This window comes from Alosa pseudoharengus, unplaced genomic scaffold (assembly GCF_046254945.1).
Source record: "Alosa pseudoharengus isolate Yale_2024_CS ecotype anadromous, Long Island Sound unplaced genomic scaffold, YU_APseudo_1.1 YU_APseudo_1.1_scf_1, whole genome shotgun sequence".
NCBI lineage: Eukaryota > Metazoa > Chordata > Actinopteri > Clupeiformes > Clupeidae > Alosa > Alosa pseudoharengus.
This window is the reverse complement of record NW_027468564.1, coordinates 49,358,334-49,378,877: the sequence shown is the minus strand read 5'-3', so window position 1 is coordinate 49,378,877 and position 20,544 is coordinate 49,358,334. Positions and strand designations below refer to the sequence as shown.

At 41.1% G+C, this 20,544-nt stretch overlaps 1 protein-coding gene across 1 annotated transcript; it reads left to right on the top strand.

Moving 5' to 3' along the window:
- Positions 1 to 1,313: 1,313 nt before the first annotated feature.
- Positions 1,314 to 20,543, top strand: LOC143131670 (transmembrane channel-like protein 5). The gene is made up of 19 exons (XM_076291292.1): positions 1,314 to 1,523; positions 3,925 to 4,041; positions 6,684 to 6,786; positions 7,507 to 7,588; positions 9,013 to 9,267; positions 10,006 to 10,154; positions 10,402 to 10,543; positions 10,855 to 11,004; positions 11,114 to 11,265; positions 11,527 to 11,605; positions 12,722 to 12,819; positions 13,380 to 13,475; positions 13,702 to 13,777; positions 14,910 to 15,043; positions 15,568 to 15,726; positions 16,291 to 16,369; positions 16,667 to 16,768; positions 16,957 to 17,002; positions 19,267 to 20,543. The coding sequence occupies exons 1-19, from the start codon at positions 1,337 to 1,339 to the stop codon at positions 19,473 to 19,475; spliced, it is 2,415 nt and encodes an 804-aa protein (XP_076147407.1). The 5' UTR covers positions 1,314 to 1,336; the 3' UTR covers positions 19,476 to 20,543.
- Position 20,544: the final 1 nt, after the last annotated feature.

Sequence of the window (20,544 nt, the reverse complement as noted above, 5' to 3'; positions counted from 1 at the left end):
AGATGGCACCATTTGTACTTAATCAAAGTGAGAATAATATATGTTATACCCGTAGGCTACTCAAGGGTAGAGCTATGCACAAATTGGCATAGAAACTGTAAACAAAAACATGAGAATGGCATTGAAGGCCCTTTTAGTGTTGAGATCAGCTTACCTCTCTGTTTGCGCTCATTGTACTTTGTATAAATTCTATGAAATATTTATTATCAGTTTGTCAATGAACTGCCCCACATTGTCTACCTTGAGAACTAGTATCAAATTCTATGATCACTTTACACCTGAGCCAAAAGCAAGATCTATGCTTTCTTAATGACATTTCACATCCATTTAAAAGAAAGCTAAAAGAAGCTGAATGTGTGAGTTTTGGGGCTGTATTTCAGCATTTTCCTTCCCTTTTTAGACATCAAAGAGTGAGGAGACATCATTTCTGGAAGCACTCAACGGAACAGAAGTGCCAGCCAATGTCTCACTACTACAGCAACGAGGGGATCGGCAACCCTGCTTATTATGAGAGCGACACTTTGGAAGTAGACAGAGGGTTCGTATTACCTCAGTGGCAGTGCTGACAATGTGTTGGTGGGTTTGGGAATGTAAAACTGTTCCATGGAGTTGTGCTTCCTTGTGTGGTGGCAAGGAAGGACAAAGCTAATGTAGTGGAAAGTCGGGTATTGACACGTCATAACATCATTTGGTGTTCTATATAATGTTACATAATGTTAATTGTAGGCCTATAATGTTATATGATGTTAATGTGATGATAAGCTAATTGTTTTGTGATCACGCCCATATTTCCCTATTTCAGCTTTTTTTAACACCGCAAGAATGACAAAGCTGTCAGAGAAAATTCTTGAGACTTTGTTTACACATGGGGTGTCCATATTCTTCAGTTACACGTGGGGGTCCATAATACTTTTGAATTATTATAATGAATTGTTATAGTTTAAAGAAATTGTACTGATCTACAGCAGTTGTCAGTTTCTACAGGTGTAAACAGATCTTTCCTCTTTTTAAAGGTTCATGCACAAGTAGAATTAAATTTTACTCCATCACCTAATTTCTTTATGAAGAACCTTAAAGTTCGGCTTGAAAGGATCCCTGATTTTCTTCAACACACATCCTCCATTCCCCTCAGGATCCTGCTCCTTGTAGCTCATCGATATAACTATGCTTGTAGCTCACCTTTTATTAATAGGGCAGCGTAAACCCACTCCGCCTGTGCTAATTAGCTGTGTCTCTGGCGTCTGCTGTTAGGTTCTCCAGGGGCTTCCCCCACAGCAACCCCTATGACGCGGGCCAGGGCTCCTGGCACGTGACGGGGACTGGGGCTGGGGTAGGGATGGGCAGCCGGGGCCCCGCGGAGATGCTGCCAGCCTACAGCGCCGCCGCCGTGCCGCCGCCCAGCGCCGGGGTCTCCCGGGGTGGCTGGAGGGAGAGCTGGAGAGACTCGGCGTCCGTACTGATAAGCCCCGTCCATCCTTCCACCCCTCCGACGGAGACCCCGAGATGGCAGCCGCAGCAGAACTGTAAGTCTGACTACTACACACAGCAGGCCCGCAGGGGTTCAGGTGGCACTCAGGTGTGTCTGTTTGTTTGTGGTGTGTGTGTGTGTGTGTAGGTGTGTGTGTGTCTGTTTGCTTGTGGTGTGTGTGTGTGTGTGTGTGTGTGTGTGTGTGTGTGTGTGTCTGTTTGCTTGTGGTGTGTGTGTGTGTAGGTGTGTGTGTGTTACTGTTTGCTTGTAGGGATGTAACGATTACCGGTATAATGGTAAACCGCGATAAAAATGTTGACGATAACAATTACCTTTTTCATTTCAAATATCATGATTATCACGGGCGATTACCACTGTGTGGAAACCGTGTGTTTAATCCTTCCTAGCTTCATCCGAGCTTTTGACATACAGTAGGCCTGGTACAATGGAACAAAACTGGTACCCTACTGATTCTGTTGTCTAATTGATGGATTTAACTGTGGCACAAAGCCAATTAAACATGACCAAGGAAAAAGCCACGGTAACATTATGCTATGAATTAAGAATGCTCAGCTCAGCCTGGTTTGTTTGTGCAGTCAGGATGTAGGCCTGCACCAGAATAAAGGAATCACATCTACTCCGTAACAATTTTTTTACCCTCCCTCAGCACCCCCTCTATTAGCCCAGGTGAAAATTAGTTCCAGCGTCCCTGGTTAAATGTTGCACTTTTGATAAGGTTTTGCCTATATTTTGTATAGTAAATGCTGTCACACTTTTTGAAACTATTTCAGCTTGTGTAGGCCTATTAGTGCTTTCTGAACATATTGAACACACTTTTAAAAATACCGCGATAATACCGAAAACCGTGATAATTTTGGTCACTATAACCGTGAGGTTAAATTTTCATACCGTTACATCCCTATTTGCTTGTGGTGTGTGTGTGTGTGTGTGTTTGCTTGTGGTGTGTGTGTGTGTGTGTGTGTGTGTGTGTGTGTGCAGGTGTTGGAATTTAAGTGTTCTGTAACTCAAGAACCAACAATAGGTTTCGGTGCTGTTGTTGATGTTCATGTTAACACATTTGCTGTAGAGTTAGCAGCTTTCTAGTGAGCTAATGGAATTTAGAGGGAAGATTGCCCTTTTTAATGGATCATTATGCGCAGAAGGCATCATTATGCCAGCTAATTTTTTTCCGGTGGAGCGTCAGCTGTGTTGTAACGGAATCTTCTGTTATATTCTGCTCCTTAGATGTTCACTCCGACAGAATATCTTGTTTGCCCAATAATCATTTTGACACACGCATAAATCCTTCTACATCGTTAAAGTGCTGATTCACTACTGCAGGTGCAACACCCAACCGGGTCCGTGTAGACACTAATTACATTAACAATAGCGGTGGATACAACACACCTGGCTCCACTGGAAATAAATGAACTGGCTTAAGATCCTTCCGTGCATATGGTCAAGTGGCTACCTGTTAGGGACTGTGACATGCGATTGGCCATTTGTAAACATATTAGGCAACAATTAACAGCCTGTGCTCTGTTTAGTGTAATGCAATGAATGTGTAGTATAATATATTTCCAAAACGCTATATCCACCATTTTAATGCATTTTCATAAATCTTTTTTTTTTTTTTTTCCAAGTAATTTCAGAACTGGAACTGTAATTGGGTTATCAAAAGTGTATTTATAGCGTTTTGGAAAAGAACTCTTTGTATGTTCTCTTGACAATTTTCAACAGATAAGAATGGCATTTACTTATTTTTTAATTGATGAAATTTATGACTAATTAATGACATTATGATTACTAATAATTAGAGTTTCCGCTGAAGGTTTACTTACCATTTGGTAAACATCAGAGTATGACTATGACCCAGGATCACCCTTGGCAATGTTTACCAAGAGTTTGCTATCACTCAGGTGGATATGAGTGAAATGGGTTTTTCCCTTCCAGAATGTAAGAGTTGCTTCCTTATGTGCATTGTGGGAAAAAGTCTAAAGTGCCTTTGGCTGTACTACAGAACTCATATCAATGAGAATGTGATACAAATAATAATCTACAATGATAAGGACTTTGTCACTCCACCAAAAACAGCCAGAAGGAAAATGCTTCGTCTCACAATGGGTTCACATCAAGACATTAGTGTTGTTTAGTGTTAGCGTTGCTCAGGGAAAAGAAGAAGTCGTGAATGAGTTGTGTGTTTCTGTGTTCCTCTTGACCCAGTCAGAAGGTCCTAATGTGGGACATGGCTCAACTCAGGCAGTATCTTCATCTCAAGCTAACAATTGCGATAGAATGCCTGACATTTTAACATGCTAAAAAAAACTACATCCACACCCTGGTTTCTGCTGTCCTTATATTTGTTTGCTCAGAGGCTCCAGAATATTCCACAGTAGAATTCTTTGTTTGACATATTCTGCTCTGACTGTTTACTTTTCCATGTGCCATATTTGCAGACACAGTTTCAATGCGTCTCCTAGGATCAAGAAGGATGAGTTTGTTCCCAGGGGGGGCAGCAGCTCTGGACAGGTTGGGCCTGACGGAGGAGGACATTCAAGATGAGATGGAGAACGGTAAAGAACTGACCTGCAGGCTGGACTCTTTGGCTTTTGCCAAATACTAGATTAAATGGTCTAGTCTGTTTGTTTTTTTGTTTTGTTTTTGGCCCACCACCACCCCCCCTCTTCGGAGGACAACTATATTTTTATTTAAGTAACATATTTGCATAAGTGCAAATACAATTGTCCTACCTCAACCATTTATGTGACCCTGGAATCGTATCATAGCACCATGTGAATTGAAACATAAAACACATGAAACGCAATAAGGTAACGCAGACAAGTGAGACGGATAGACAGACAGACAGACAGACAGACACGCAGACAGACAGTGGGACAGGACGATGACAGAGCTGACAGGATGGGACTCAGTTCTTTGTAATTGAATAGAAAGGTCTGTGAGTGGTCATGGTAAAGGGCTTTGGTAACATGCTATGTTTGGGTGTTGCTAGTGTGTGTCTATATGTAAAGTGGTGAATGTAGGGGGGAAAGGAGGAAATAAGGTTAAATAAAATAAATAAATTAAGTTTAATTGATCAATTGATTAATTAATCAAACAATCAACCAATCAATTCAATCAAGCAAATAAACAGATAGATAAAGACAGAGAAGGGGGCAAGGAAAGGTGGGAGAGCTTGGGGTTATGGTTTTGTTGAATTTAAAAATGATAGAAAGGGAGACCAGGTGTTTTCAAAGGCTGACATTTGCTTATCTCTATGTGCATGATGTTTTTCTATTGTAATATATTCTGTGATTAAGTTTTTCCAGTGATTGATATGGCATGATTTCTTTGATTTCCAGTTTTGGAGGACTACTTTCTTAGTGACAGTTAGAGAGGTGAGCAAGGTTTTTTTGAAGTGTTGCGTAATGTGGATTTCAGAAATCTCATTAGGAAGACAGAGTGTTGGAGATGATGGGATTCTGGAGTCCAGGATGGTAGAGAGTGCCTCAGTGATTGTGACCCAAAAAGAGTGGACTGGTTGACAGAGCCAGCTAGTCGTCTGTGCTACCTAAAGTGCATTGTGAACAAATATCTGTGTTGGTTAAGCCCATTTTAAACATTTTACTTTGAGTGATGTGAGATCTATGAATGACTTTATACTGTATAAGCTGTACATTTGTGTTAGTGGTCATGGAAAATGTGTTATTGCAGATTTGTTCCCAATAATCAGGGTTGGGAGAGAACGCCAAGTCATTTTCCCACTTAGTTATTGGGAGTGTTATTGTTGTTTTTAGGTTTGTGATCATTGTATGTAGCTGGGAGGTTAATTTTTTGAAGTTATTAATTTTCATAATTTTTTCTACAAGTTCAGATGGTTGTATTGTGTTGTTGGTGAGGCTTATTTTATCTTTAATTTTAAGTTTAAGCTGTTGATATTGAAGGAATTGTTCTCTCCCAACCCCATATTTCTGTGTCAGTGTATCGAATGACATGAATTGGTGGTTGTCAAACATGTGGTGAAGATGTGAGATTCCTTTTTGTGCCCATGTGGAGAAGTGGAAAGGTTTATTTTTTATTTTGTTTTCCACCAGGCTGTCAGAGTTGAATTGATGGTAATGCGTTGGCAGAAGTTGGATTTTTTGATTGATTCTGAGTAGAAGGGGAGGTCTGCTATTCTGATATCTGTACATTGGTTTTGTTCTAGTTCAAGCCATGGGTAATTGTGATGTTGTATGTTGATCCATTTAACTAGGTATTGTAACTGATTTGCCAGGAAGTAGTGATGGAAGTTTGGTGCCTCAAGGCCGCCATGTGATTTTTTATTTTGCAGTGTTGAGAGTGATATTCTGGGGTTTTTTCCTTTCCAATAGAATTGCGTTGTTAATGAATTGAGAGTTTTAAACCAATTGTCTGTGGGAGTAGTGTGGATCATGGAGAAGAGGTAGTTAATCTGAGGGAGAATTTTCATTTTGACGGCGGCTATTCTTCCGATGAGTGTAAGTGGGTGTTTTGACCAGCGTTTGAAATCGTCTTCAGAGGAGTATAGTTGAGGCTAAAAAGCTCTGACAGCCTGGGGGAAATATGAATCCCTAGGTATTTGATGTTGCCAGTTTGAAAGTGGGGGGAAGTATCCTGAGCTTTTTTGTTTGGAAGAGGCTGGTCTAATTCTGAAGGATGAAAGGTTATGGGTTTGGGTGGTCTGGGTGGAAAGGTTATGTCAAGAGTATGTCATGTTTGGTAATATCAGTGTTAAATAGATTTAATATGAATCACATTTTTAGCAGAAATTGTTTAAGGAAGTTTAATTGATGTGTTTTTACTGGATGAAATCCTTATTTTGAAGTGGATCTCATAATGCTTACGAAAGGGTAGCTTCTCTATGTTGTGTCTTTGTTAAAAGCCTTTTACAGCATTGTATAATTTGTTCGAAGCTGATCTTTCTAGCTGTATGATAACATAATGAGCAAGACCTTGACGTGAAGAGAGTTCCTTGAGAGGCCCCATGGACATAGTCTACTATTTGTGGTGGGATCAGTGAACTGTGTGCAAGCTGCACACCTTATTGTTTTAAGCCATATTAGTTGTTTTCCAGGAACCAACACACCTGACGTGAACCTATTGTTGTGTTTTTCTAAAACATTAATGAATCCAACCAGGCGGGTTAAGCGGTGTTGAATGTTTAATTTCAAACCCCCCCCCCCTCCCTTCCTTGCAGAGGAACAGGACCTGGTGAAAAACCTGGTTGCCATGTCGACCAAGGACAGCGACACGACCATCCGTGGACTCCCAATGAGCTTCAGTGAAAAGAAATACATACGGTAAGCCACTGACCAAAGGTCTGTGTGCTCCGCTGTTATTGCCCTGAGTCAACTGTTAAGCCTGCCTGTAAAAGAGAGACACTCTTGCCCACAGCCTGTGTGTGAGGTAATGAGATTGGCGGAAGGTAATAAAGGTTTGCAGCCGGTATTTGTTTATGCGGCAGAGGTCACGTCATTTACCGTCAGAGAAGCAGGAAATATGATAAATAGCAGGCTAAAGAGTAGGTCATGTGAACTTATGCTTGTCCTGTGTGATTACCCAACATTAATGCTATAATGCGAATGAAAAAGATGTAGATTTCATCTTTCCTTGAATTACACTGGAATCCTAAAAGCTCAGCTGTTGTGATGGTGTGATAGTAATTCCAAATATAGACAGGAGAGATGTTAAATTCACACAGCAGCCAATCTACAGTATGATAGTCTTATGAATGTGATAATGTAGTGTTATGTGTTGTAGTGGGGGTTTCTTAACTGTTATCAATTGTCTTGAGGTCATATGAGTTTTGTTGACTAGAACAGACAGGACCTCTGCTTTTATATTCTACACCTAAGTCCATATGTATCCTAAACCCTGAAAGACTGTTAAGAGTTTTTACTTAAACCTTTCTGCATTTTGTTAACCTACATGTTGAATGGTTTTGACAGTTTAGTTGCATGTTATTCATTTAAGTGGATTTTCAGCGTAAACAAGTGCATCAATGCTATTTACTTCCCCAGGAGTCAGGTTCTGGCACACAGATCAACCAAGCAAAAGCACCAATTCACATGCTGTGCTGATTGCTCTGGTCAGATTTCAATGGTAAGAGCACTTACAGCTGTATCACTCAACTCCCTTTCCTTCCATCAGCATACATATTGTAAAACCACCAATTACCAATCATTTTGTTCGAAAATTCTAAAACAACTATGTTTTTTAATACTTCATATATGATATATGAACCTTACATTTTTCAGTAGCCATAGGTGTGTAGATTTGAACAAAATCTAGTTTGGTTCTTACCGGGGCTTTTACTGCCTGAAATATCCGATTTTGTTTACCACGCTCGGAGTTTAGTGCTGGGCTGGTGGGTGCCTATTTCCAACCTTTCTCACGGCACATCACAACGGTTAGACCGAGAATTCTTGTCGCAAATCAAAATTCCACTGGAGCTCTAAGCGGATTTGTACATGCAGCCTTACAACACTGTTTACAGCTCTTCGAGTCACAGTAAAATGTAATTTTTGGTACATAGCTAATTTACATACACCAATGGTGTGGGTGCTTGCGTTTCTTTAGGAATCCGCTGTCTTCGTTTGTATAGAAATTAATATTAAGTGACAAATACACGTAAGAGGTCAGAAATACGGGACGGTTGGTAATAGGTGACGTTTCTATACTATAGAGTGTCTAGTGACTATTTTACCATTAGTTGGTAAACTAACTAACTAACATGCACTAATTAAGTATTTTTAGTACAGAGTATTTTGTCTTGTTTTTTTTTTGGCTATATTACTCAATTTGAAACACTGTTTTGGTACTTAATTAGACAGCACATATAGCAGCCATTTAAGTGAAAGTCATATTATTTTGGAGAGGCATCCTCTGTGTCTCTCAACATCTGATACAGAGAAACTGAGATGCCTGAAAAGTGAACACCTAAGTGGGTGAACAATATCATCTTCCTCCCACTGATGAATCTATGTCTACTCTAGGTATTGCAAACCTCAACTATAAGTTCCTGCTGTTCAACTAGTTACAGTAACCACTTGCTGTAAGTCATTTAGGATAAAAGTGCCTGCTAAATGAATACCGATATACAGTATGTAAATAGAATAGAACAAGGAACATACAAAAGTCATGTGTTTGAAAGAACATGAAAACAGTAAAAACAAGGCGCTCTAAGGGCAAAGCTACACCAGGCGCGTAACTGTGTTCCATTGCGTCTGCTGCAACAATTACCTTCGACTATAATCAATGGACGTAGCTATACCAGACATGATAGTGGCGCGTACATTCGGATAAAATACACCATTTGTCTAAAATGGATTTTACGTGTTGCGAACGGAACGCTTCAGTTACGCGCCTGGTGTAGCTTTCCTGTAAGTCCTTAAAAGAGTGGAAGTTGAAAAAGTGAATGTTGAACTGGATGCCTTTTGATGTGTTTAGTATGTTTTTTTGCGTCATCTCTGTGTCAGTAACTGTAGTCTGTATTAAGGTTTTTCACTGATGGCTGCCTGTCTCAGTTTGTCAGGAGGTTGCGGACAGGTTCGGGCTCCTTCCGGCAGGCCCTGGCCCTGTGGCAGGGCTTCATGAAGGAGGTCAGCGGAAAGTTCGGCTCCGGCGTCCTCTCCTACTTCCTGTTCCTCAAGTGGCTCCTGATGTTCAACGTCTTCTCCTTCCTGGTGAACTTCGGCTTCATCACCATCCCTCAGCTGGTGTCCGGAGACGCCTTCACCAACACGGCCAAGTTCAACGGACTGGAGCTTCTCACAGGGATGGTGGGTTTCGCACACGGCACAGTGTTGCGTCCTGGTTTTATTCCTTCAGGTCACTGGAGAAATCATTCAGCGTTAAACGTGAAGTCTGTGATTCTGGTCCAACACATATTTTCAGTTTCTCCTCCTGGTTCACTTGCTGTCCATCCTGTGCTTAAAAACACTGCAGAGCCCTGTCTCTGCAAACTGGAAGGAGTGGTTCAGTTATTGGATTTTGGGCTCAAATGTAAACAACCTTTTGCCAGAATTGTGGACACTTCCTTTAAGCTTCATGCATATTTGAGATTAGAGATATTGAGAAGTTGATATAGAGAAGTTGTAGTTGAACGCTGTCTTTCATGGGCAGACATGACTTGGCAGCAAGGCAACAAGGGTATGTGTTTGTCCCAAACAAGGAGATTCTTAATTGGAAGGTTAAGAGAGATTCTTAAAAGGTCTAAAGGTCATGGAATGCTTTATCCGTTGAGCAGTTTCGGGGAGTTCCGGGCGCACATTTTCAAATTACCAACAGAAAATATAGATTGCATAGATAGATAGTGACACTTTATTGATCCTGGGAGGAATTTAGGATAGCATAACATGTACCAAAGATTAAATATCCTGAGGGGATTGCCCATGATATTTGACTGGCGTATTGTACATTCTTCAAGCATTATGCATATTATTGAATATTCTTATGTGTTTGTTTTTCATCATCAGACATGTTTGTAGGTTCTAATGTGTGATTTAAATCTTTCACAGGGTTTTTTTAACAACACAATAATGTTTTACGGTGGCTACAGTGGCGACGTAGTGGGACAACCCCCCAATGCCATATACAACATGCAGCTCGCCTACCTTCTCACCATCGCTGTGTACATGGTGCTGTGTGGTGGTTCTCTAATATACAGGTCAGATATAAGGCCATTTTCTGTACCTCAACTATTCACATTTAGGACATTTCACACACACAGCCTCAGCTGTGAGCAAGTTTCATTCCGTTTTTGTAGAGCATTGAACTTTGGTTAATGTTGTAAGGTAACTTCCATGGTAGTTTGGTTCAAGTTCGATGTCTTGAAGCCTGTTAAGGTGCAGACTAGTGCATTAGGTTTAGAGGTGAGAAATAAAGTTATAATCGTGTCTTGGTTGTCCCTGCAGTATGGCAACTTCGTTCAAAAGCAACTTTGTGCTGGAGGGAGCCTCCGGTGGGGCCTGGACCCTTCTCTGCAGCTGGGACTTCCGAGTGGTCAACGAGAGAGCTGTGCGCCAGCGAAAAGCCAACCTCGCCGTCCAGCTCAAGGTGGGTAGGCGTAACAAATACTCCTAAATTAACTTTAAAAAAATAAAAAAAAAACATGTTTATGTGTCCTCACAACTGAATTATTGTAATGGACTGAGGAAAAAAACCTCAGGGAGACCTCGTGGATGTACTTTAATGACCTAACCTTAGACAAACAGGAAACAAAAACAAACTAGTACTGGTATCTTTTTTGAAGTGTGTGCATGACTTAGCCTTTTTGTGTTGCTTCAGTAAGGAAAGCTTTTCTCAGTTCAAGTTCCCCCTCAGTAACCCCTCTCAACTTCCGCGCCTTCTCTTTTGGACAAGCACAGGAGTCTCTCTCAGAAAAGGCCCAGCAGGACCAGCTGTCCTCCTCTGAGAAGCTCAAGCGTGTTGGGGTCCACTTGGCCATCTGGCTGCTGGCCACAGGGCTGGCCATCGGGGCCTGTGCCGCCATCTACTTCCTGTCTGCATATGAGCAGGTAGCCTACCGTTCATCTCACGGGGCCCAAAGCTGTGGTGTGTGGCAGATACACTAATGTTAAATATTTCCCCTATTGAAGAGAATTGGTGTTGTTTTTTCTGCAACAGAAACAAATCGTCAAAGGCTCGGACGCCGCAACCCTGCTGGTGCCTTTTGTGGTGTCTCTGATCAACCTTGTCGTACCTTTGATTTACTCGCTCTTCAACAAGATCGAGCATTTCTCTAATCCACGCATGCAAGTCTACGCGGTCATCATAAGGTTCGAACTGACCATTCCACTCTCTAAATATCACAGTTTATTTGATTTATAATTATTTGGCCCACAGTATGTTTTTATTTTGCATTGTTTTCTGTGTATGCAAAAGGTACATTGTGAATATGTTTGTAGAATAAATCAATCAATCAAATGGATTCATTCAGAAATAAAAGCTAAATTAAAATGAAGTAACTTAAAGCTGTAAATGTGACCTATGAGATGGCACGTAAGCTGTCATTCATGGCAGGTCTGATCTTCCCACAGAAATGTCTTCCTAAAGATGTCCATCCTGGGTATCCTCTGTTACTACTGGATGAATAATGTGGCACACGAACCAGACACGGTAACCACTCAACCTAATGGTGCGTTCGTGCCATCTGGGAATATTAGGGACCGTCCCCTGTGATTGCATTGTTTTTCTGACGGCGAACGTTCATCTGCTCTGCCTCGAATGTGTGAAAAATGTGGACACCACATCGAGGGTTAAAACATACGATGACTAATCTTGAATAAACTGTATTTGCTTAGGAAATGCAGCTTTTAACTCATTGAATTGAAGCTGTTTTCGGAAGCTTTGTCCTAGAGTGCCAGCAATCTAGACCATTGTTGATGATTTTTGTACAGCCACAGCATATTCTGTGTTATAGCTATGAACACATACAATGGCTCGTTTAAAAGGTGAGACTTTAAGCTCTCAGTGGGTGCAAACCGTGTATTTCTACACGCCTCTGTTCCTGAGAAATCCCAAGCTAAACAGTGGCTAGTTTTCATCAAAATCGTTTTTTTCTAGAAATGGAGATATAACGTCTTTCATGAAATATTAAGTGTTGCCTGTAAACTTTCCGGAAAGTGATCAGCGAGACCTGGCGAGACTGCCACCTAGTGATAGACCCACGAAAATGGCCTGGTTTTGAGATGACGTGCATGCGTCACTGATTCGACCCAAAGCGGCAACCGAGTTATGATAGTGCGTTTTCATGAGTTTTCGATCGTCATATATTTCATTTCCATTCATCACAGAGTTCCCAAAATCACATATAAGGTGTGTTAGAGTGTCTAGTTTCGTAATTTTAAAAAAAAGCTAAAAATGTAATATTACGTTTTTGGCACTCAACGCATGGGAAGGAAAAACGTAATATTACGTTTTTGGCACTCAATGAGTTAAGTGACAAAAATGGCAAATTCCCAAGTTTACATCAAAATTATTGGACATGAAAGTCCACATTGACTACAAATGAACTACAATGTGATGACAAAAGTGACAACAAGCCCACAACTGGGCAACTCGGTTAGCAAACTCTTCCCCCAGTTTCCCACCAGTTATTTCCACATGAGATGACGTTCACAATGACATCTACACGGGGAAAAGGAACGCACCACAATACTGCTATAAAGGATTGACCAATCGCTTCATCAGTGAAGATCGTCTTTCTTCACACCCGTTATTTCTCTCCCGTAGTGTTGGGAGTCCTCTGTAGGCCAGTCTCTCTACCGACTGGTGGTGGTCGACTTCTTCTTCCTGTTGTTGGGATCCTTCTTTGGGGAATTTCTGAGCAAGTGAGTATGGCCTTTTATTTTAGTTTTCATTTCATTTTAATTTGCTTTTAACTGTGACATTATGTTTTCCAATGTGACATTATCTGTGCTGCATTCTGTGTATGAAAGTTGCTATACAAATTATTATTATTATTATTATTATTATTATTATTATTATTAACAGTGACAATCTTCTATTGACATTATCTGTACCTTTTCACAGAAAACAATGATTTAACTGCTTCATTGAAATTGATAAACCAATGAATGTTTTTCATCTATTAAAATAATATCATTACCACTCTAGACCCTTGGTGCTTTCTGAACAGGGCTGTAGAATCATCAAGGCACAATGACTCACTTCAGCTGACTGAACCCAAAGGAAGAAGCAGAGCGCACAAATAACTTGAGAACCCTGTAAGACCCATGAAATTCTGTGTGTGTGCTCCGGTTCTCCCAAGTCTGTGTGCTCCGGTTCTCCAAAGTCTGTGCTCCGGTTCTTCCTTTTGGGTTCTGTCATCATAAGTGGCTCATCGTGCTTTAATGTTTTTTTCATCTGTCAATGTTCTTTTGTACTGCAGTGTTATTGGCACAACGTGTGTGCCAAGCCTTGGGGTTCCTGAGTTTGACATTGCTCGGAATGTTCTAGACCTCATCTACTCTCAGACGCTTGCATGGTATGACAGTTTTACCACTGAGTTACCTCATAAGTACAGTGCAACCAGAGAGTGAAAACTTTCTGGTTGCACTGTACACTAAAAAAAGTTTAATAAGTGGATAAATGAATTGATACACTGTGATCTCCAGGAGGAAATGATCTTTTAGCCTGTGTCATGTGGCTAATGTGCAACACCTAAAGGTTAATTCATTTGTTAAGATTGAACTTGTCTGTTTCCTCCACAGGATTTCTCTCTATTTCTCACCTCTGCTCACAGTCATACAGATCTTTAAATTCTTCATTCTCTTTTACGTCAAAAAGGTAATCCCCATGTACAGACTGATAAAATGATGGCAAGGGAAAGCATGAAAAGCTAGTAAGGATTCACCAAATAATCGTCACCAACACAGGTGGTGGTTAGTAAGACTGACTGAAAAGGCAGCGATGCTGAAAGCGCCCAAGATGGTTTAGAGCTCCCTCTAGTGGTCCTCAAATGAAATAGAAAAAAAAAAATGGTTGCGTCGTAACATTTCTCAATGTGGTAACACCAGCTGACTAGGACCGGCTACGTGTCAATCAACCATGTGTTCTGGGGTCTATTTATACAGGTGGAAATCTGTGTCCACTTCCAGGTGTATAGCCAGAGTGTAAAAAAAGTGCGTCATTCACCACGGTTCAGTAATCCAGCCCAGATTACACTGAGCCACCACTGATCCGTCTTCCTCATCTAGCCACCGTTATGCTGTGGGAGAGATGATATAATAATATCATCAGGCTGACTTATCGTGGCCGCAAATACGGTCTGAATCGATTAGGAATGCAATCACAAAACCGCAGTTGTCCCTGCGCCCACTGAGTCAACAACACTGGTTTCAAGGACATTGTGCGCGTGTGATAATAAATCCTCAGACAATGGAGCAAGGTTTGGACTGATAAGACAGTCGGGGTCTTATTTGCACTCTTGCAAAACGTTAGTCAGACATGCAATACAGAGGACGACCTTAACGTTAGTGTCTGGACTCTGGAGCCACCATATTCCACCTTTCTTATATGTCTCAGTTCACTTCTCTTTTGAGATCAACCTGCCAGGGACCACAGATGACAATTAGCTTGAAAAGCTACATCTGGCGCATTTACATGCCTTATGTAAATGGGCATGTTGGTGAATGTACACTGTCTATTTCAAATAAATACACATAAACATAAACATGTGTATGGAGTCTGGTGCTGCCACATAGCCATTAATGAGCAATTCAACACCCCTACATTTACTGTCTTTGGATGGAAACATGACTTTTGGATGGCATTGGATAGAAACGTCACACATCCGCTAAATGTCTCTATCGCTAAATGGATGTTATTTGTCACTAATCACTTATCTATGTCACTAAATTGATGAACTGATTTGGCGTAGTCTTGTTGTTTATACCTGCTCCGAATCCTCTCTGCCCAGGTGAGCCTGATGCACAACTGCCAGCCCCCGCGGAAGTCGGGCAGGGCTGCCCAGATGCAGACCATCTTCATCGCCCTCCTCTTCCTCCCCTCCTACGTTGGGGCGCTGTCTGTGGTTGCCTACACTGTCTGGAGGTAGTTCTACTCTTTGACTGGTCTCTGTCCTTACACAGGTGTCATGGTGGTGGTGGTGGTGGTTGTTGTGCTCTGTTTTCTCTGCAGGACATTTTTTGTTGTTTTAAAAAGAAATACCGCTGACAAACCAAAGCAGTGCCATGATATTTAGTGATGTAGTGCTGCAGCTCAGTAGTGCTTTCATCTTCTGCGTTCATTGAGGATTTGTACATACATTGTATCATCGTTCCAGTGATTGTACTGAGAACGCTACGCAATAACAAGATGCCATAAAATACCCAGACTTTGCAGATGTTCTGATTTCACAATTTAAAGCCTTGATATCAGCTGTAGAGCATAATGGATTCTTTAAACATTCTGTCTTGTTTTTTTTGTTGTTGTTGTTTTTGCTTGACTTTGACAATCACACTTCAGTTCCTTACGATGCTGGATAAGGTAGGAGTTCTCCAAGGAGAGCATCCCCAACTTCTCTTGCTAACCTACTGACACACTTACTCATGGAGGCGCGTTGTGTTTCTGGTCAGTTTGGAACCCTCCGCCTCGTGTGGCCCGTTCCGAGGCCTGCGGAACCCGTTTGCCGTGGTGGAGAAGTGGATGGCAGTCGAGCAGGACTGGGTGGTGTGGATCTACGAGCAAGTGATCCGCAGCGAACTCTTCTTCTTCCTCATCAGCCTCATCGTCCTGTACGCCACTGCACTCTGTGTGTGTGTGTGTGTGTGTGTGTGTGTGTGTGTGTGTGTGTGTGTGTGTGTGTGTGTGTGTGTGTGTGTGTGTGTGTGTGTGTGTGTGTGTGTGTGTGTGTGTGTGTGTGTGTGTGTGTGTGTGTGTGTGTGTGTGTGTGTGTGTGTGTGTGTGTGTGTGTGTGTGTGTGTGAGAGTGAAAGATAGACATTTGCCCAACCATGTGTGTGTGTGTAATCGTGCTTAGAGAGAGAGAGAGAGAGAGAGAATATAGTGTGTGTGTGGGGGGGCCTTAAAGACATCACACCACATGTTACATGTGCACACACATCCAGTCGATTACTATGAGCACAGCTGCACACTCAGAGGAATATTGAAGCATCAAATTGTATACAATGTTCAGTGCTTAAGGTGGATTAATTTACAGTACAATACTAACCTTATCAAGAATATGACATTAAACTGTAAAGTTAATAATTTAACCTTAGAATTAAACATTGTTTTTTGTTATCCACTGGCTATAAAAACAGAGTTAATGGTGCATATGTGTGTCGTTCCTCTTGACAGAGTGCTGACATACTTCTTTTGGCAACTGAAAGAGGGTCGTAAACTACTCATCATCCAGCTCCGACAGCGGATCGTCAATGTGAGTTACTATCACTTTTACTATTGAACTCAAGGCTGGTTTTATATCAAACCCTTCCATACATGGATGATATAGAGATCAGTGAATTGATTTATTAGGGCCCGAGCACCGGAGGGGCAAAGCCCTGTGGTTTCTGTAAGGATAATTATTATTATTTAGCAGGTTTTTTTATCACTTTTATTTTTATGTATATTCTGTATTTGTTAATTATAGATAGTAGAATAGTAGTCAATAGCAGTTACACAAATACAGTTGTTGGTGAATATGAGCTGAGTAGGGTACCCCTTTGTGTTTTAGGAAGGGAAGGATAAAGCATTCCTGCTTGAAAAATTACAAAAGCTTCAGAAATCAAACAGATCTTCAGCGGGTAAACCAAAAACAAGGATGAATAACCAGAGGGTTGGTGTTCTCAGCTATTCCTGTCTTGAAGAATTTCTTCCATTTATCTGTAAATGATATCTATTGTCTGAGTGTTCTGTGTTTTACATATAAGTCAACATGCAAAACATTTAATTTCTAGCGTTCATATACATGGAATGAAGTGTTGGTATATATTTAACTCTATGAACAATGTCAACCTCTTCCAGAATGTCAGCAACAGGCAGTGGTATGCAGAGCCTGGTCATGAGGAGGGTGAGTAGCCTATCAATCAAGCAAGCAATCAATCAATCAGTCGATCGGTCAATCAATCATGCAAAAGTGCAAAAGTGATAATTAGTAGACAATAACTATTGTTCTCAGAAGAAATTTGCTTCCCTTCAAGGTTGGATTGTTCCTCGTTGTTTTAATTGTGAGAGTGCAATAGATCACCAAAATATTATTTTTTAATACCTGTTTTTAGTCAACTTTACCAAAGGTGCCAATAATTCTGGAGGGTACTGTATACAGTGTATAGTATTGTGCAGTGATGTTATGATGACCATATACAGTATGTATCTCTCATTCTTATTTAAAAAAAAAAAAAACAACCAGAAGAAATATAACAAAAAAAACACAAAAATAGGCTTGAGCATGGGAGTTATAATGACTAGGGGTGTAAAGGTACAGGACCGTTTAGGCACAGGACATTACGTTCAATACAGATGTGCACTGAATGAAGTCAAGTGGTAATCAATAGTAGTTTTTTTTTGCGGACCATGTTTCAAATATTAAAAATATTAAGTGATGGACCATATGTCAGTTTAGTTAATTAACGCCAAAACATTGTCAGTGAATGTTAGACTAGCAGTAGGCTAATTACTGGCCAATGACCAATCTCGCAAGGGGGAAGCTGTTGACTGATCCGGGTGGTTCTGGCTTTGACACATTGGTATCATAAGCAGGAGGGAGAGGATGCCCCTTTGACAGATCGAGCGCGTTAAAAAGCCACAGCTGGAAAAGTCCATTGCTCAGCTGAAGTGGAAGAGGCATGGCCAAAGGTTTCTACTCAGAGGGCCTTGATGACTAGAAAGATTTGCTTAAAATTTTGCATGGTTAGACAGGTAGGGTCTCGCGCCAAATACTCAAGGCCGTGCGCGTGCGTTAGTTTTAGGCAACGTAGTAGTCAATCATGGAAGAAGGCCCTTCTTTTCTCATGATTCTCTGAGTCTACACTTCAACCTACCTAGCTAGGGGTCAGGTTGATTGACAGAGCTGCAACCAAGTAAACGCAGACTATAAATAGGCGCCACGTCATTGTATATGGTTTGCACTGATGAAGGTCTGAGGACCGAAACGTTTGTCACCTCACTTGGTAGCACACTTCGTTTATTTATTTTTCAACGGCAAACAATGGTGTGCGAGTTTTCTTCCATGATTGACTACTTAGAATTTTACATGGAATTCTTCACTCAAACAATGCCAATCATATTTTGGTTATCTTTTATGGGCTAGGAAGGTCTGGCATGCATCTGGCACAGACCCGCTGAATTGTGCTTAGTTTTAGGTATGAATGCAGTGACTGAAGTAATTATGACCTGACTCGCACGCAGATGATCCAAGCTGAAGCTCAGTATTTTTGAAAGCTGTCATTAAAGTCACCAATAATGTCCCATTTACATTGTAAAGGTGGACAGTAGGGTTGCAAAATTCCGGGAATTTTCAAAATGGGAAACTTTCCATGGGAATTAACGGGAATATATGGGAATTAACAGGAATAAACGGGAATTAATGGGAATAAACTGGGAATTTTTAATATGGCTAGTTAGTCTATAACAGGGAACTTAAATGTAGTGGACAAAACCCCATCTTGCAGTCTAATATTAGTTAAAACAACCTGATTTAATGCAATTTCAGTCAAATTTCTGCCCTGCACATACAGTACAGTATGTCAATCACATGCACACAGCAATCGGCATAGGCTGCTAGACATAAAGGAAACCTATGGTGCGTTCATATGCATTTGGAAAAAATGTTCCAACCAATCGGATTTTGTTGTTGAGTGGTGTGGTGTATCTTGGGCAGTTCAGTGTTGCTAGTTTAGCACACTAGTAAACCATAGGCAGAGAATGGGATTCTCGCTAGCATGCTAGCTACCTTGTATGCTAAGCTAAGCGAAAATACGAACATACAAATCATATTACTTATTATGAAACAAAATGTTAAATGTTTGTATATGAAACAGTTTGTATGAATTACCCATAATTCCCGTAAATTCCCATTAATTCCCATAATTTCCTTTAATTCCATGAAAATGTCCAATTTGGAATATTTCCAAAATTCCCCAGCTTAACTTCCCATGGTAAGTTTCCGGAAATTTACCGGAAATTTTCCACCCCTTAGCAACCCTAGTGGACAGTTGTGATGATCACTGACAGAATATGGCATGTGCATGACAACCTTATGTCCCTCTGCTAATGGATCTCTCAGATAAAGCCTTGTTCCCCAGATAACTGACCCCCTCCACCTTATCTTTCCAGCATTGCCTGACAGTCGACCCCCCATGTCCGAGAGTGGTTTTGGTGTGTCCGAGAGTGGTTTCGGTGGTATGAGGGCTGCAGTGCCTCAGAGTGGCCCCCCTGCTCAGCTCAGGGCAGATCCCACCTCCTCGACCCCCAGCGGCCTCATCCAGGCCATGCTGGCCAGACAGCAGGCGGAACAGGACGACGACGACGACTATGACTACTGAATGAAGCGAAGCGTCAACAACACCGCCTGACCTCCAGTTTAAGGCCGGATCTTTTCAAATCCGTGCTTAAGAGACGCCATATGCAGCGTGCACCTCATTATGGCTTATGGGATTATGGGTGGTGGAGCGTTGTGGATTCTCCCACAACGAGGAACAGCGAATGCTACCTTGCAAAGAACAAAATGATAATCGAGCAAGGCAATTCAGATCAAATGTTCAATGAAAAAGTGGCAGTTTTCCTAACAGGGCCTAGTCAGAGTTCAGAGACTATCTGTTGTTGCACTATAAACACTTTACTGTTTCACTTCACATTTTACCATCCTGCATAGTTCCTGCTGAGGCTCTATGACCAGATTCAAAAATAAATACCTTACATAAATTTGAGTCAGGTTCACGTTAGAATTGTTAGAATTTAAGATCGTAGTGGAACTGTGAAAGAGTGAATCAGAAACAGCATTTTTTTTGTTGTATATTATTACATGAAGAATCTATGCAAACACTGGACACACTGTGAGAAGAATTATTGTAATAAGTAAATTATTGATTATTGAGTATTTTGTTGTTGTTTATTGTTGTTGGGTTTTTTTTTGTATGCCGCCCTTTCAGTGTAACTGTGCGTGCAAAATATTATGACCTCTGCAGGTTTGTGCATGTGAACACTTCAAGCAAGTGTTGGAAGCAGGAAGCCTGATATGCTAAAACATGAAAATGCAGGACCCAAACTCAAAACACACTAGTTCCTATCAGACATTTGAATAATAATAATCAAAAATACAGTGGCACCATTACATTAAGGGAGCAGTCCTTTAATCATGATGAAATCATGATTAAAATCATGAAAGGTTTGAGCTCAGGTGCCAATCAAATACACCTCACCATTCAATGCTGCTGATTTGCTGGAATAAGGTATAGTTCACTGCTGCACTCAATAGGGGCAGACAGCCAAAGGCATGTTGGGAAAATTTTGCCCAGTATCCTTGAGAAGGCTAAGTGAATAAGTACAAGGTCGTTGTATATTTATCATTTTTATTTTCATTTGACAAATAAATAATCATTTTAGAAACTAAAG